Raw genomic sequence first — 19,408 nt, forward strand, 5'->3', positions numbered from 1 at the left:
GTCTTCTTCTTCAGAGGGGCTATCGAGTCCAGTGTCATTCTCAGAGAGCCTATGGCACTGTCAACAAGATGATCAATCTGGGACGGACTAACGTTAGACCAGGAGTCCTCTGTTATATTGAGACGTGGTATCGAATCAAATACAGAAGGAATCGCATCAGTAAATTTAGCTACAGCACTATCAGTTAGACATCTAGTGTAGAAACTTTTGACTAACGGAGTACACTCCGGTAGTATAAATTCAAAAGTTATGAGGTTGTGGTCTGACAGAAGAGGATTCTGTGGGAAGACGTTCAAATGCTCAATGTCAACGCCATAAGTAAGAACAAGATCAAGCGTGTGGCCAAAGCTGTGAGTGGGTTTCTGTACTCTGACAGAAGCCAATCGAGTCCAACAAGGAGATGAATGCAGCACTAAGGCAATCATTATCAACATCCACATGGATATTAAAATCTCCAACAATAATAACTTTATCGGTTTTAAGAACCAAACTTGATATAAATTCTGAGAATTCAGATATAAACTCTGAATATGGACCTGGTGGCGGTACAGAATCACAAATAGAATTGGCTGTAGTGTTTTCCAGGTTGGATGTGAAAGACTAAGAACAAGGCTTTCAAATGAGGTGTAGTGTAATTTTGGTTGAGGATTAATTAATAGGCTCGATTCAAAGATGGCTGCTACTCCACCTCCTCGACCGGTGCCTCGAGGAATGTGAGTATTAATATGACTTGGAGGAGTCGATTCATTCAGGCAGACATATTCTTCATGGCTCAGCCAGGTTTCAGTTAGGCAACATAAATCAATGTGATTATCTGATATTAAATCATTCAGTAACACAGCTTTAGATGACAGAGATCGAATATTTAGGAGACCACATTTAATAGACCTATTTTGTTGCACTGCTGAAATAATTGTGTTAACTTGTATAAGGTTATTGTGTACGACTCCTCTTCTGCTTACTTTTGATTTATTTAATTGAAGTGGCCGTGGGACAGACACAGTCTCTACTCTAAAGTCAAGGGTGGGTAACTGCTCGAATGGAAGAGCAGAGAAGGGTGTTAAACTACAACTCTGCTCCCGGTTCCTGATCTGAACCCTGGGTTGTCATAGATTAAGTCCGGTGATCAACTTGGTCATATTCGCAGAAATGAGACGCGCTCCATCCAACGTGGGATGAATGCCGTCTCTCCTCATCAGATCAGGTTTTCCCCAGAAAGTCTTCCAGTTGTCTACGTAGCCCACATTATTCGCTGGGCACCACCTCATAACCTTTCATCGTAACCTTTCTGCAGACGTCGTAACCTTTCCTCATAACCTTTCTGCAGACGTCGTAACCTTTCCTCATAACCTTTCATCGTAACCTTTCTGCAGACGTCGTAACCTTTCCTCATAACCTTTCTGCAGACGTCGTAACCTTTCCTCATAACCTTTCATCGTAACCTTTCTGCAGACGGCGTAACCTTTCCTCATAACCTTTCTGCAGACGTCGTAACCTTTCTGCAGACGTCGTAACCTTTCCTCATAACCTTTCATCGTAACCTTTCTGCAGACGTAACCTTTCTGCAGACGTCGTAACCTTTCCTCATAACCCTTCTGCAGACGTCGTAACCTTTCCTCATAACCTTTCATCGTAACCTTTCTGCAGACGTCGTAACCTTTCCTCATAACCTTTCTGCAGACGTCGTAACCTTTCCTCATAACCTTTCATCGTAACCTTTCTGCAGACGTCGTAACCTTTCCTCATAACCCTTCTGCAGACGTCGTAACCTTTCCTCATAACCTTTCATCGTAACCTTTCTGCAGACGTCGTAACCTTTCCTCATAACCTTTCTGCAGACGTCGTAACCTTTCCTCATAACCTTTCATCGTAACCTTTCTGCAGACGTCGTAACCTTTCTGCAGACGTCGTAACCTTTCTGCCGACGTCGTAACCTTTCCTTATAACCTTTCATCGTAACTTATCTGCCGATGTTGTAACCTTTCCTTATAACCTTTCCTCATAACCTTTCTGCCGACGTCGTAGCCTTTCTGCTCCCTATAAAATAAGTACATTTCCTCCCCTGAATCAGACATTTTATTTACACGCTTTACTCAGAGCTCTGTGAGGTCTGAGGGGTTAAACGACCCCCCCCCCCCCCCTCGGCATTATGGGAAATTCTATAGCATATGTCTGGCCCTCAAACAGGAAACCACCAAGACCAACCACACAGACGAGACATGAAGAGAATCCAAATGACTGGCGGGGAGAGAGATAGAGAGATAGAGGGTGGGGGTAGAGAGGGAGAGAGAGGGGGAGGGGGAGGGAGAGAGGGAGAGAGAGTTAGGGAGCGAGGGAGAGAGAGAGGGAGAATAAGAGAGAGAGAGGGAGTGAGAAGGAGAGAGAGAGGGAAAGAAGGAGAGGGAGATAGAGGGAGAGAGAGAGTTAGGGAGAGAAAGAAAGAGAGAGATTGGTATATGCGCGTGTGAAAATATTTAATAATATTAATCCATTTATTTTCTAAAGCGCTTTTTAAGGTCCTCAAACACACTTTACATGTTCCATTACATTCATACAGCGTAGACACAGCTACAGGGTGAAGTGTCTTGCTCAAGGACACACGGACTAGGGCAGGGATTGAACCGCCAACCCCCTGATTGAAGGACCTGCTGACCTCTGACCTGCTGACCTCTGACCTCTCCTCATCGATAACTGTGTAATCATCACGTCTTTCTACGGATGTTTCTCGCGATCCTGTTTCCATCTCCTGAGACGGTTTCGTCGTGTCAGAGAACATCGGAAGTGAAGCCCAAAGCGTTTGTTCTGCTCTGGATGAAGCTCCTTGAACATGAAGCATCACAGCAGCGCTGGAGCTTTGAGGTTCTGGGGATTTGAACATTTGGGTTTGAGACGAAACATCAGATGAATGAGCGCGAGCGTCTGAATACGTCCAGAAGAGAAACTCACCTTCCCCATGCCGGCGTGAGCGTGCCCCATCTTGACCACCGCGGGGTAGGAGGAGGTGGAGACCTGCGGACAAGAACATCAGATTATCAGCCGCGGCGTGACCTTTTCAAAGATGGGGTCGGGTGGAGCACTTCGGAGAGCTCTCTTCTCCAACGGGCGACAAACAGATCGTAGGTCAGTTTTTGAATACACACACATGAAGTCCTCTTAAACACGGTTCAACTTTAACTGATACACTTGAGGGTCTTGGAGAGAAAGCTGTGAACACATTGCATTCATTTAGGCCTCCAGATAAGTTTAATACTTATTTTAGGGTCCGAGCGACTGACGAAGTCCGAGAGGACCCTATTGAAATTGCCCGGATTCTTTTTATTATTCCGCTTTTTATTTTTCCACTTTGACCGCATATTGGGGGTACACGTCATACCCCAAAACTCACCAGATTTGGCGAGCTTGAAGCGCAGCTTGGTGAAACTAGACGTAGGACCCCGACCGCACAATTCTGTTTTAAAAGCGTGCTCTCTAGCGCCCCCTCAAAGTTTGACTGGCGACGCCCCTGACCCAGAATGTCCGATTGACTTGAGATTCGTCACATATGTTCACTTGGACCTGCTCTACAAAATAGCCTCTCAGAGCCCTAAGCTCCGCCTACTTAGATTTTCAGCCATTTCGAATTTGGTCAAAAACACATAATTGGCGAGTTCTCCTCCACGCTGGGTCCGATTCATACCAAACCTTCTGGAGATCATGACTGAAGCTATATTTCTTCTTTCTTTTCTTCTGCATGAAGACCTGACAGAGAAATATGTCTCTTTATCTGATGGATTAATCTACCAAAAGGCAAACGTTTGGTAGCGGTTGGTGGTGGGCAGTTAGCCAATAGTTGAGAGCTGAAACATCAACGTTGAGGGCCAAAAAAAAACAAAAACCAATGAGCTGAAAGAGAAACGGCAGTCGGGTGATACACATCTGTGAGTTAGCAGGAATCAGACCTTTCACAGGACACATTCAGTACATTTGTAATATACAACGATTGATGTCAAAGCTTTAAATTCAAATTCAAATGTCAATGTGTTCAAAGAAGAATGAAAAACATGCTTTGACCTCAAGATTACAACCTGCCTTTTAAAGCCGGGAAGCGCGGGGATTGTTGGTATCAACTGTTTGGAAATGTCTGCCACGCTAAGTAGGAACATTGAGAACTCTTCTAAATATACAATGAGACATGCGTGTGGTAAACACCACACTGAGAGGCAACCCAACATTCCTTCGCAGCTGATTCGGATGTAAACATGGAAGTGTCCACAGACCGTGAGCTGGGGAAGGAACTCGGGCTCTCGTGCCACCTCGCTGAACTTATAGCCGCTCGGTGATGTGGAGTCAGAGGAATGTTGGTCTGTTACGCAATAAGGAGCGAGGTTCTGGGAAGCTGGGCGGAGGACCACAGCTCATTGGGATGGGTCTGGACCGACCCGGCAGGCCGCAACGTGCCATTTCTCATAGTGTGTAGCCTTAAAGTGGATGTAACATCAACAGATTACTTCAAACCTTCTCTGTGGTTTGAACGCCCTTTGATAGAGACGCTGATAGGACTGTAAGCGGGATGTGATGCAGGAGCAGCTTCAAAGGCCCGTTCCACTTTCTTGCTTTGCGATCGCAACGTCAGGTTATGTAAGGGTCACGTATGTAGGATGTATGACGAAGATCAAACGGAGCTTTTCTGACCATGCAATACATCATGGTTCATGCCCATGTTGACCAATGGATGTCCAGGACTTTTCCAGGACTTTAAACCAAATTTCCATGATCAAAAAGGTTGTGAAATCTCATAAACATGAAAAAGTGAAAACATTTCTTCCACAGCAAACCTTTCAAACCAGGGTTCTTTAAAGGAGTGTCGTTTTTTCTTCTTTTTTCTCTTCTATTTACCTTTGGTATATATTTACACACATATATATGTATATGTATATATATATACATATATATATATATATGAATATATCATTACAAATTTTCATTACTTTTCCAAAAACCTTTGGGATTTAATTTTGTTCATGATTTTTTCCAGGCCTAGAAATAACCATTTAGAAATTCCAGGACTTTTCCAGGTTTTCCATGACCGTAACTTTCCCTGTAGAAACACCGTGCAAACACGTCTCTACACAGCCGTCGAATAAGTGTGGCTTTCAGATACACCGTCCCAAAAAAAGCACAATTCAGACTGTCTCGTGCATTCGTCGATGTAAGAATCCCAAAGTTTACACAACGTCTCGAGTGGTAATCTCTGCAAGGCACCTCAAGGTGAAGCCCTCAGTAGAATAAACATAGCAGCAGATAAAGTTTACACATGGAGAGATATACCGCGAGCCCCGACCTGCGAGGCGAAGGGAAGGGCAGCGCCTGAGCAGCTGCTGTCGCCTCAGCCCAACGCTGCCTGACGGTTGACAGGACTGTACTTCCTAAAGTTGCCGTTAGCTTGTTTTACGCAGAGGGCTGAACAGGCGGCGCGCCGCTCGAGGGCGTGAGCGGCGATTCCGTTGACAGTTTATCCGACGGCGCGGGCCGGGCCGACACGCCGCCGAGATAAAGGGAGCTCTTAAACGTCCATTATCGCTTCCACGTGCCAGAAATGCAGAAAGGGAGGCGAGACCGTATCAAGGCGTCCACTTTGTAATCCACTTTGTAATGAGTGGTGCATGTCGGCGTCGGTTGGGCCCGCCACGTCATTCTATGTGGCTCGCGACAGCTTAAGAGGCATCAGATCGACTTCAAATGAAAGTTTATTCTGCTTTACAGTGAACACAGGGTTCATACACATGTTGAACATTGGGTTTCCATGACCTTTCCATGACCTTTCCATGACTTTAAACCAAACATTATGTTAAATCTTGGTGTTTACATGAGAATGTACCTTAAATGACACAAATGAATAAGAGACAATAGTTTAAAAGAGTACACATTTATATAAATGTGTATTCTTTTTATCAAACTGTGTAAATTAACACATGAATATAACACATTTCCATGACTTTTCCAAAACATACGGGATTATATTTTCCAGGCCTGGAAATAACTTTTTTATTTTTTTTATTCCATGACTTTTCCAGGTTTTCCATCTCCGTGTGAACCCTGTGTACAGTGACCAAAGACTACATCTCCCACAATGCATGTTGATTTTGTGACCCGTGAATGAACGGCCTCCTACCGCGAGAAACCAGTGGGTCCATATCGGTAAGTTATGAGGAATAGACCACATACAGGTGTGTGAGCAGGTGAGCCCCAGACCACATACAGGTGTGTTGTACCAGGTATGTTCTTCTAAAATGAAGTTTCAGTCGTTTGCAATCCACAATCTCACCACTAGATGTCGCCAGATCCGTCACACTGGACCTTTTAAAGATTACGACTTTAAATTACTGTCAGTTTTCAGGGATGTTTTGACACGACTGGACTAAGAAGCATGGAAAGTGGGAAACTGCCCCAGAACCCCAGATCTCCAAAGACCTTTATGAACTTTCACTTATATTTCCCGAAGCTTCATGGACTCATTTCTGTTTATTTAAATCACCACGAAGCCGATCCGTGGTCAGGTAGTATTACATAATAGGAAAGCCGTCTAGATGGCGGGTATCCGGGCCTATAGAGGGCTCTCCCGCCTCATTGGACCACGGTGTTGAAGAGGGTTTACAGCTATTTTGGCTCAACAGTGTAGAACTCATAGCACTTTTCATTTATATACAACCAGGACAAGACATTTTATACACCAGCACAATCTGGCTTCACTCAAAGTCGCCATGTTTTTCACTGACGAAGAACAGATTGTCGTCAAAGGGTCCCTGACACGAGCAAGAAGATCAGCAGCACTCGGGGTCGACTGTAAAAAGTCTGCCACTAACTATTAAAGCAAAACTGTAATAAGTTAGTTTACCACCTCCATAAAGATAGTGGACTCACAAGAGACAGATGTACAAATACATATTAAAAAAGAGACTTTAACACAACTTCTACGACTGTGAATGTGACACAAAAGTACCTGTATGAGTTCATCTGAAGGCTTATAATTAGTATTATAAATTGGTTTAATTGCTTAAAACAAAGCGAGATTACAATCTATTTTCTTTACGTGCTTCCAGTCAGAAGTTCAACACTTCAACCGCGGTCACGTAACGAACGAGAGGTCGCCCGAGTTTTTCGCGAGTATCTGAGAACATCGCAGCAGGAGCACAACGCCCGAGTGTTTTTTGGGTGGAGGTGGGCTGAGAGCCACCCACTCTGTCTGGACTCGCTGCTTCCAGCCATTCCCGTCGCCGTGGCGATGACGGCAGTCGGGGAGAGAGACGACCGCATCCTCAGTTGTTCTCTGACGGACTCGAGGAACATAAACACGAGATCGCCTCGGTCCGAGAACATTTATGTGGGTGAGATCACATGGAAGCCGTAAACTTTAAGTAATGCCTGACATGTTGACACCGTATGAGTCATTCAGGCTGCTCCCCGCTCTGCTATAGGGCGGTTTTATAAGCCTTTAAGTGGCTAAATTCATTATTCAGAAACATGTGGTTCTAGTATTTTGGTGACAATGAGGCTACTTGGAGGTAGTTGGTAAACTACTGTATGAAGTTATGTGATTAATTCAGTCATTTTCTTGTGTTTAGGGCATTATTTCTGTTGGAGATTCTAGCTAGAGATAGAAGACATCCCGTGTCACTGCTGGAGCTTTTCCTTAAAACACGAGGGAGGCGACTTTATGGGAATAGTCCTCCTTGCCATGGAAGTTCTTCATCAGATTGTTCAACATAACAAGTTTCCATCTTTAAAAAAAAGTTATTGTGGAACATTTTGGTTTAGAAACCACCATCTGACTGGTCAACTCTTTTGTTCCCGGCAGAAATCTGTAAAAGGCATCGAGTGCGGTGAAGACGTTACCAAGTCACGAGCTAATTGTGTGGTGGGTGGGTGATCTCACCGGTCGGGGGTTTTCATTCCGTAACACGAGGGTTTCCCTCATTTACAGTAAATGTGGCGGCAACAAGGCACGGGGTGGAAATACTTCAGGGAAGCCCGTCCGCCCCGCACGCTTCCCCCTCCTTCTGTACTCGAGACGCAAACGCCAGCTTTAGGTTCGGGGTCGTGGCTCAGCTCGGCGTCTGAGGGAAGTCGTGCTTCCATAACTGCCAAAAACATCTCGATGTGACATTCCAATCCCGAACACGATGACGCACGGCAGACGGGAAGTCTGCAGGGATCACATGTTGAACCTGAGGGACCGCGCTCTGGTTCCAGGTTGTTCGTAAATCCAAACTGTCACATCGGTCGTAGCCAGAGAGAGAGAGAGACCCTCTATCTTACGATCATACGATATGTTATGTTTGCGTTATGCTAAGATATGTTACGATATGTTACGTTATGTGAAGAAATGTTACCATTTGTTATAATATTTTAAGATATGTTCCGATATGTTCCAATATGATACGATACGTTACGATATGATACGATATGATACGATACGTTACGCTGTTTAGATTTTTTAGGATACGTTACACTATGTTATGATATGATACGATTTGTTATGGTACATTACGATATTATACGATATGTTACGATACGTTACGCTATGTTATGCTATGATACGATATGTTATGCTATGTTATGATATGTTACAATATTTTACGGTATGTTATGCTATGATACGATATGTTACAATGTTATGCTATGATACGCTATGTTACGATATGTTATGGTATGTTACGCTATGTTACGATATGATACGATATCTTACAATATGTTATGCTATGATACGCTATGTTATGCTATGTTAACATAGCATTGTGTGTTGCTGCTACTGACTCGACAAATTTCCCCTTGGGGATTAATAAAGTATATATCTATCTATCTTATGGTATGTTACGCTATGTTACGATATGATACGGTATGTTACGATTCAATACGATATGTTACAGTATGTTATGGTATGTTACGCTATGTTACGATATGATACGATATCTTACAATATGTTATGCTATGATACGCTATGTTATGCTATGTTATGGTATGTTACGCTATGTTACGATATGATACGGTATGTTACGATTCAATACGATATGTTACAGTATGTTATGGTATTTTACGCTATGTTACGATATGATACAATATATTACAATATCTTATGGTATGTTACGATATGTTATGCTATGATACGTTATGTTATGATATTATACGATATGTTAGCCAATCACAGGGGCAGGAAGTGCAGGGAAACAGAGGACATGAGAGACAGGGACTTCAAAATAAAACAGGAAGCAAGAGAAAAAAACTCCTGACACAAACAAGCTGAAACACATATTAGAACCACTTTAAACAATTAACACAAGTTCATTTTGATAGCTGCTCTGGAGCTTTTGCTCATATGAATCCTGAGAGTTCTATATCTTTATTATTCCATGACAATTGGACAAAGTCTAAGGAAACTAAACAGACCTCGTGTGGACTAATCTGTCGCCGAGCTCCATCTCCAGATCAACTCTCTGCTGCTATGAATTGAAAAGTGAAAACATCTTGATTGAATAACGGTTCATAGATTGAGCAAAAAATACAAGATATTGAGCTGCATGAACAAAGCATTGTGGGAACGTGCAGCACGAGGCTTTCCGTGCTCCATGAGCCTGATCCCAGCTGCATGAGGCTCTCACATAATGATACCACATCCCACACGGCTTTAGGTGCTCGTAGTTCCACAACCACGGCTTGAAAAGCAGAACTAATTGATATCTCTGGCCACTTGGAGAAAGCAGAACAACCTATGACAACGTTTAATAATAATAATGTTATACATACAGGCCGAACTGACATGAGGTCAGCAGCGTATCGGTGGCTTCACATCCGATTTAATTCATAGAGTAAAAATACAGAAGTATTGAACACAACGCCGAGATATAATGGGTCACACACACACAGAGTTACACGCACACATGCACACACACACACACACAGAGAGACACAGACAGACACACACAAAGACACACACACAGACACACACACACACAAGCAGAGACACACTCTCACACATGCACACACACACACACAGAGAGACACAGACAGACACACACAAAGACACACACACAGACACACACACACACAAACAGAGACACACTCTCACACAAGCACACACACACAGAGACACACATACAAATGCACAGACACACACGCACTCTCGCACATGAGCACACAGACACACAGAGACACAAACACACACAAACAGAGACACACAAGCACACAAAGAGACACACACACATATACGCATATACACACAGACCCACACACACACACACAGAGACACACACACATATACGCATATACACACAGACCCACACACACACACACAGAGACACACACACATATACGCATATACACACAGACCCACACACACACACAGAGACACACACACATATACGCATATACACAGACCCACACACACACACACAGAGACACACACACATATACGCATATACACAGACCCACACACACACAGAGACACACACACATATACGCATATACACACAGACCCACACACACACACACAGAGACACACACACATATACGCATATACACACAGACCCACACACACACACACAGACCCACACACGAGAGCGTGGCCAGAGCAGGAGGAGTCCTCTGTGATTCCCAACAGACACATGGTGCATCCATCCTGCCTTTATGATCTCTTCGTGTTTCATGTGGCGTCTCAAACCACATCAAGCAGACGACATGAGGCCCGACGGGCCGGGCAGACGACGGGAGCCGGGTCCCCCGACCCACAAGGGCGACCGCAGCGGGACCAAAGGATCCGCCCACATCAAACCCTGCAGGCGGATCACGTGACCTCAAGACACCCGCCGTGTTCACCGTGAGAGGCTAACGTAGCGACTGAGCTAACACCTGACCGGAGGAGTCGGCTCTCTTTGAAACGGTCGGACGTAAAACGTTTGAGTCGCGTCAAACGGCGGCCGACACATTTCACTTTGAACCGCGACAGATTGGAAAGTTACGTTTGAATTTATACGGATCAGTACAACTCAGGCGGGCGTATCCCAATAACCACTCCAGGCATCAGTCACGGTCATCGCTAGGTTGTGATTGGAGGAACAAACTTTTATCAAGTGTATTTAATTACGTCGGACGTACATGACTCAGCAATAGCTACTTGAATTCTAATGTCTGTACGTTAAAGTTCAGGGCTACAGCCAGAAGCCTATTAGCTTAGCTTAGCATAAAGACGAGAAGCGTGAAAGGTAAAACTAAATATTCATACCAGTGCCTTCAAATCTCACTCATTAACATGGTTCATACATTGTGTTTCAACCAAGACACAAAACCAACGTATGGTTTCCAAGGGGAGCGTCTCTTGGCTTCTCGTACGAACGAGATATCTCCGTGATCTTAACCCTTGTGTTGCCTTCGGGTCAATTTGACCCGATTCAATGTTTAACCCTCCTGTTACCTTTATATTTACTAACATATTTCACCCTTGAGGTCAATATGACCCCAGCTATTAAAATCTCCAGGAAATTATTAGAATTAATATTGTTTTCCAAGTTTAAGTGTGAGGTACTTTATGTTTGTTTGTTGACTCCCGAAAGAACACCGACATTAAACATTGATTCGGGTCAATATGACCCGATTCAATGTTTAACCCTCCTGTTACCTTTATATTTACTAACATATTTTACCCTTGAGGTCAATATGACCCCAGCTATTAAAATCTCCAGAAAATTATTAGAATTAATATTGTTTTCCAAGTTTAAGTGTGAGGTACTTTATGTTTGTTTGTTGACTCGAACACCGACATTAAACATTGAATCGGGTCAAATTGACCCGAAGGCGACAGGAGGGTTAAATATTGAATCGGGTCAAAATGACCCGAAGGCAACACAAGGGTTAAGAGGTGCTGTTTTGACTTCCCGTTGGACCAATCCAGGACAGCTGTTTTCGTCTTTTAACTCTGAGAAAGAAAGTGCATTCCTTAAAATATCAAACTATTCCTTTGAGTTGACTCTCTTCTATGAACTTTCTAATTAATGCTCAAAGTTCCCGTTTCACTTTTCACAAATCTCCCACATTCCTCACGCCGTTGAACTCAACTCGACGGTAGCGATTACGATGGATGTTTGTCCCGTTCGTGGTGTTTCTGTTTCGTTTCATATGAAACAAGCACAGATGCAGAGGTGTTGATCCTAATCTGTATTTAAGATGATCTGAAATGACTCAAGAGAACAAATCACGTGCAGGCTAAACTCCTTGGGCTGTAAACCTTTAGAACAAAATTCCGTGTTTTCCCAAAATAAAAAGTGACACAAGCATGACAGACAGTAGTTCCTGGATACGCATAACCCATAACAGACTTGTTACACGTTGTCGTAGTAACCCCCCCCCTCCCCCTTCGGGTTAACATCCGCCATAAGCGCCAACAGACAGAAGATGCCCGTTGTGTTGGTGTGTTTAGAGTAAAGGCCTTTTAATGGGGCACGGTAATTATTGTTGTGGAATTCAAGCCCATCTGGCTTCCATCAGGGTCCGTCTGTCCTGGAGCCGTTCCATGAGGAAGACAGCTGTCTGGGATGGAGGTTTCCAGGGCGGATGCTTCCTGACAACCCTGAGGTGTCGATGGAGAAGTGACGGCGATGCGATGGTGGATGTGGCTGGTGGTGGAGCCACCTGCTCCGTCATCGCAACTCGTTGAGTGAAGAAATGTACCGTACAGTACGGCGTTAGCTAAAGCAGTCACGACTGTACAATAAGAGCCGTACAGTATTGACTCAGTCTCTAGAGTCAACGAAGACGTCATGACTCTCGTGCTTCTGACAGGATCTTTTTCTTTCTGGGAAAATAAAACGGCAGCAATTCCTTTGTTTGGAATTCATTCAGATTTAGATGCAATAAACAACCATCTGCACAGTGTATGTTATGAATTACCATCTTATATATATATTATCATCAAACCAACTTCTGCATGTATGGGTGCAACGCCACGGTCCACTACACCACGAGCTGCAGATCACAAGCAATGTCCCCAGCATCCACAACGAGAGTCTCGTTGGTCTCTGGGTGGAAGTCTCTTTACCGGCGGTGTCTTTGCTGGGGTTCCAACCCCTCGAGCCCACAGCCACCCCGTCATTGTGTTCCCATCAACAGGAACTGGATTAACTTTCATTTACTTTGGGATCCAGAGTGATGGCGGCCTGTTTATGATGCACATACAGTATAGGACCTGTTACATCCAGGTCCCCATTGGCTGTTTCAGAATCTCTCTACAACTTTACTTCACTTTCAACAACCTCCACCTGTGGGAGGAAGCGCAAGCTGTAATGGTTACACAGGTACTGGAACCCAAAAGCACGACTCATAAACAGGACTGCAGGAGGAGGATCTTTACTTAGTGGTTCAGGCGGGGTCAACACCGGGGGGTCCGTCAAACAAGGCAACAAACAAAAAAGGGGCGGGCAAAACTCTTAAGTCGGGTCAACATGCAAACAGGGTCGTAACGGGCAGATCAGAATTAGTATTTTGAATATACTGAAGAATTTGGCAACGACACACAAGACAATCTGGCAGAGGACAAGTGGAAGTGAGGGAGCTGAAGAGTGAGGGACTAACGAGGGGAGGGGCTGCAGGTGAGAGGGCGTGAGGACCAGGTGAAGGGAATGAGGGACTAATGAGGGGAGGGGCTGCAGGTGAGAGGGCGTGAGGACCAGGTGAAGGGAATGAGGGACTAATGAGGGGAGGGGCTGCAGGTGAGAGGGCGTGAGGACCAGGTGAAGGGAATGAGGGACTAACGAGGGGAGGGGCTGCAGGTGAGAAGGGCGTGAGGACCAGGTGAAGGGAATGAGGGACTAATGAGGGGAGGGGCTGCAGGTGAGAGGGCGTGAGGACCAGGTGAATGGAACGAGGGACTAATGAGGGGAGGGGCTGCAGGTGAGAGGGCGTGAGGACCAGGTGAAGGGAATGAGGGACTAACGAGGGGAGGGGCTGCAGGTGAGAGGCGTGAGGACCAGGTGAAGGGAATGAGGGACTAACGAGGGAGGGGCTGCAGGTGAGAGGGCGTGAGGACCAGGTGAAGGGAATGAGGGACTAACGAGGGGAGGGGCTGCAGGTGAGAGGGCATGAGGACCAGGTGAAGGGAATGAGGGACTAATGAGGGGAGGGGCTGCAGGTGAGAGGGCGTGAGGACCAGGTGAAGGGAATGAGGGACTAACGAGGGGAGGGGCTGCAGGTGAGAGGGCGTGAGGACCAGGTGAAGGAAACGAGGGACTAACGAGGGGAGGGGCTGCAGGTGAGAGGGCATGAGGACCAGGTGAAGGGAATGAGGGACTAATGAGGGGAGGGGCTGCAGGTGAGAGGGCATGAGGACCAGGTGAAGGGAACGAGGGACTAACGAGGGGAGGGGCTGCAGGTGAGAGGGCGTGAGGTCCAGGTGAAGGGAATGAGGGACTAACGAGGGGAGGGGCTGCAGGTGAGAGGGCGTGAGGACCAGGTGAAGGGAATGAGGGACTAACGAGGGGAGGGGCTGCAGGTGAGAGGGCGTGAGGACCAGGTGAAGGTAATGAGGGACTAACGAGGGGAGGGGCTGCAGGTGAGAGGGAGTGAGGACCAGGTGAAGGGAACGAGGGACTAATGAGGTGAGGACCAGGTGAAGGGAACGAGACAACCAGGTGAGGAGGACAGGATCTGGAATGACAGGAGCTTTCATGAAGCCGGCAGGATGAATAGAACCACGAAGGTGAGGAAGTCGTGACACCAGCAGCCCATAATGACCTCCGATATCTATATCTCTGGGGTTCCAGTGCAGCCAGGACTTCATTTTGTGCGACCACATTGTTCCGGTACAGACCTTCAAGACTTTCGGCCGACTGCATTCAACCAAAGTGTCTGGCTCAAGAACATAGCAACTAGGGCGGGGATTGAACCACCAACCTCCTGATTGAAAGATGGACCTGCTCACCACTGACCCACAGTCACAAAACGATATATCCACTTGTATGCTGTTTTATTCTGACAAGAAATACATTACTTTACATTAAGCTGACACTTTTATCCAAAGCGACTTACGATTATGTTACATTCTACTGGGGAGCAGCTCAGGGTTAAGTGTCTTGCTCAAGGACACAGCGACTCTGCCGTGGGATTGAACCCCCAGCCCCCTGATTGGAAGACGGACCTGCTCACCACTACAGTCACCCGACATACACACAACGATATATCCGCCTGTATGCTGTTTTATTACAAGAATTACATTACTTTACATTAAGCTGACACTTTTATCCAAAGTGACTAATATGTTCCATTCTACTGGGGAGCAGCTCAGGGTTAAGTGTCTTGTTCGAGGACACATCGACAAGGGCATGGGGTTGAACCCCCAACCCCCTGATTGAAAGACGGACCTGCTCATCACTGACCCACACTCACAAATTGCTCTCCCAAAGAGAGAAGCTTGTAATATCTCAGTGATATCACAAGTGGTTAATATTACAGATGGTTAACCAATACGGTTTAATAACAGAACGCAGACACAACTCCAGTCCGTCCACTTTTAAATAAACACAGATTTGTTTGAAAGTCGGGGTTAAGTACAAGTCCAGACTGAAGCCGTCTGGCTCCTCTGCGGTGGTGCTGCTGTAACAGGGAACTGGACGAGCCTTATTAGCACTAATCAATTCACTAACCTACATTCCTGCTTCAGAAGAAAAACCCGACAGACGGGCCTCTGGCGGGCCGATCCTGCAAAACCCATCAACGCTGTGCCACATTCCTCAGTCGAAAAGGGGAGAGTGATGTTTCTATCCCATTTTCCAGGGGCTCCTGCCGTATTAGGTCTCGGAAAAAACGGCTGAGCAGGAATGAGGTGACAGTGTGCCATTTTGGATTTCCCTGTGCCATGAACCAAAAAGGCCTGAATGGAATCATTCACTCAGTCCAAACCCACAACGAGACCGACATAAGTGGACCTCGAACTGTGTGCTTCTCATGCCGCTTCTTTTCTCCGGCCACATAGTCACACGCGGCGAGGTCAGAGGTCAGGGTCTCACATTTCTCGCCACGCGTGGAAGTCGCCTTTCTGTCACGCCGTTGTTTCCGAGAAAAACATGCGACGCAGTTTTTCCTCGAAAATTTCCGTGTCTGTCTCCGCAGAAAACCCGTGACACGAAGGAAGCCGGGCGCTCTGAGCCTGAAGCCTCACTGCAACAGATGTCGGGATTTGAAGAAGACGCCGAGCGAAACTTTTTTCCAACATTGTCGAGATTAATACATATCGCCAAAATCAAACACGCTTGATTTAAGTTATTTTCAAAAGCATGGTGGGAAAATAAAACCGTTGGAATGGTCCATAAGTTAACTCATGCTGTTTACTTCACCTGTAAACTATGGTATATAGACCCGGGGGTTAAAAGAGTTATGCTCAAACCATAACTGTACTGGAGGTTTCTTCTGGGGGGCCGTGTGAAGGGAGAGAAACCACGTTAGCTGAAAACATTGGGTGTGTTTGAGGCGCTCCGAGACCCCTTCATGGCCCAGACCCCTTCATGGCCCATTGGAACTCCTTCTCGGACTCATAACTCATCATCATTATCTCTGATGTCCATCTCCAATAAACGCCCATAAATCCTCCATCCATAAATAAAAACACACTCTTTTCCCCTTCAGAACTTAAGAACCGGAGCTTAGTATCAAACTAAATCACCGATGGTTGCGTGACCCATCCACGTGAACACTGCCAACAGGGATTGCTAATAAAGCTCATTCTGCTAACTTTAATCGCGCCAATTTTCCGAATTGTAAACACACATTCTTTTTAGATGTGTTTTTTACTTAATTCAAAATGGCGGAAAATATAAGAAGGCGGAGCTTAGAGGTGATATTGGCAATGTTGTAGAGCAGGTCCAAGCGGACATGTATGCCCAATTTCAAGTCAATCGTTCATTGGGGGGGAAAACGTGGGTAGGAAACACTCTAGGGGCGCTAGAGAGACATTTCTTTATAAACAAATAGGAAAACTCCTGATGAGTCGTGATATGCGTGTGACATTTCCTTTGGCCAGTCGACGTTTGTTTGGAGAGAATAAGAACGAGAATAATAATAATTCCTTGAAAAACTAAATGAAGTCGTCACGAGGACCCCAACGAGGCTCAAGCTGTCGCTGAAGCATTCTGGGTATCGTAGTACACGATAACGCGTGATCATAAAGCTCCGTAGAAGTGCAGCAGGTGGAAACACTCAAGCTGCGTTCTGGATTTATTACGGACACTCGTTCAAAAGTCACACAGCGTGACGAAAAAAATCATCACCTGTTGCTGACGAGGCGCAGCGAGTCGGACAAGGAGTTGGACAAAATGCAGAGAATACATTTTGTTGCCTGTGTACCTGTCCTCTGTGTACCTGTCCTCTGAGTACCTGTCCTCTGTGTACCTGTCCTCTGTGTACCTGTCCTCTGTGTACCTGTCCTCTGTGTACCTGTCCTCTGTGTACCTGTCCTCTGTGTACCTGTCCTCTGTGTACCTGTCCTCTGTGTACCTGTCCTCTGTGTACCTGTCCTCTGTGTACCTGTCCTCTGTGTACCTGTCCTCTGTGTACCTGTCCTCTGTGTACCTGTCCTCTGTGTACCTGTACTCTGTGTACCTGTACTCTGTGTACCTGTCCTCTGTGTACCTGTCCTCTGTGTACCTGTACTCTGTGTACCTGTACTCTGTGTACCTGTCCTCTGTGTACCTGTCCCCTGTGTACCTGTACTCTGTGTACCTGTCCTCTGTGTATCTGTCCTCTGTGTACCTGTACTCTGTGTACCTGTCCTCTGTGTACCTGTACTCTGTGTACCTGTACTCTGTGTACCTGTCCTCTGTGTACCTGTCCCCTGTGTACCTGTACTCTGTGTACCTGTACTCTGTGTAACTGTCCTCTGTGTACCTGTACTCTGTGTACCTGTTCTCTGTGTACCTGTACTCTGTGTACCTGTCCTCTGTGTACCTGTCCTCTGTGTACCTGTACTCTGTGTACCTGTCCTCTGTGTACCTGTACTCTATGTACCTGGACTCTGTGTACCTGTACTCTGTGTACCTGTCCTCTGTGTACCTGTACTCTGTGTACCTGTACTCTGTGTACCTGTCCTCTGTGTACCTGTACTCTGTGTACCTGTCCTCTGTGTACCTGTCCTCTGTGTACCTATCCTCTGTGTACCTGTACTCTGTGTACCTGTCCTCTGTGTACCTGTCCCCTGTGTACCTGTCCTCTGTGTACCTGTACTCTGTGTACCTGTCCTCTGTGTACCTGTCCTCTGTGTACCTGTACTCTGTGTACCTGTACTCTGTGTACCTGTCCTCTGTGTACCTGTCCTCTGTGTACCTGTACTCTGTGTACCTGTCCTCTGTGTACCTGTACTCTGTGTACCTGTCCTCTGTGTACCTGTACTCTGTGTACCTGTCCTCTGTGTACCTGTCCTCTGTGTACCTGTCCTCTGTGTACCTGTCCTCTGTGTACCTGTACTCTGTGTACCTGTCCCCTGTGTACCTGTACTCTGTGTACCTGTCCTCTGTGTACCTGTCCTCTGTGTACCTGTCCTCTATGTACCTGTCCTCTATGTACCTGTACTCTGTGTACCTGTCCTCTGTGTACCTGTCCTCTGTGTACCTGTCCTCTGTGTACCTGTCCTCTGTGTAATGAGAACAGATTGAATCCAATCCAATGGCGGATTAGCTCAACGCTGATTGGCTCTCCCAATTCATCGTCGCTCAATTCGCCGCCCGTCGAAAAATGTGCGTCAATCGCGTCCGTGCATCGCCTTCGCTTCAGGGATCGACCCTCGTGGAAAATGTGCAACTAGTATGATGTGAACGCAGCTTCAGACTCCCCCATGCTGGAGGTCTGGAACCTCACATTGGGAACGTCTCAACGCTCCAGAGATCCTGACGGGATGCATCCGCTTCATGACATCAACATTGACACAGACGGGACGGAGTTGGTGATCAAACTGGTTTTTCGCGGTCAGTTCAACAGAGGTCTCCATTTCTAAAAGAAACGAGCAACGTCGGCACGAACAACGGGGTCGAGTGTTTGGGATGTGACTCGAGATAACGGGGAAGAGATCCCCTTCTGAAGGCCGAAGTCAGACGCTGTTTTGGTAAGCTCTCTAAGCAGCATTATGCATTTCTTAAATGGCTAAAAAAACAACTGCTTCACGCGGCTGTGTTTCCACGCTGCGCGGAACTGTTTGTGTAGAGTCCCCCGGCCGGTCGAGGGGGATTCCAGTCGTAAAAGAACACAACACGTGGGATGACTGGCCTCCCGTTGTGTTTTGTCTGTGGTCAGCTCCGCCCACGCCCTCTGGTCTCGGCCAGGCGAAGGTTCATCGGCGCCCACAGGACCACTGAGAACCGCTTTCACAGGGAAGACTCCCAACAACAGCAAACAGCCAGCGGCG

The 19,408-nt window shown here is 46.3% G+C and overlaps 1 protein-coding gene across 1 annotated transcript in view; it reads right to left on the reverse strand.

Moving 5' to 3' along the window:
* LOC130200402 (synapsin-3-like) overlaps positions 1 to 19,408 on the reverse strand; it is a 79,574-nt gene that overhangs the window by 19,026 nt on the left and 41,140 nt on the right. The window contains exon 7 of the mRNA XM_056424660.1: positions 2,947 to 3,009. Within this exon, the coding sequence (XP_056280635.1) occupies positions 2,947 to 3,009 (63 nt within the window). The remainder of the gene's footprint in view (positions 1 to 2,946; positions 3,010 to 19,408) is intronic.

Source organism: Pseudoliparis swirei, chromosome 10 (genome assembly GCF_029220125.1).
Source record: "Pseudoliparis swirei isolate HS2019 ecotype Mariana Trench chromosome 10, NWPU_hadal_v1, whole genome shotgun sequence".
In the NCBI taxonomy this organism is placed as follows: Eukaryota; Metazoa; Chordata; class Actinopteri; order Perciformes; family Liparidae; genus Pseudoliparis; species Pseudoliparis swirei.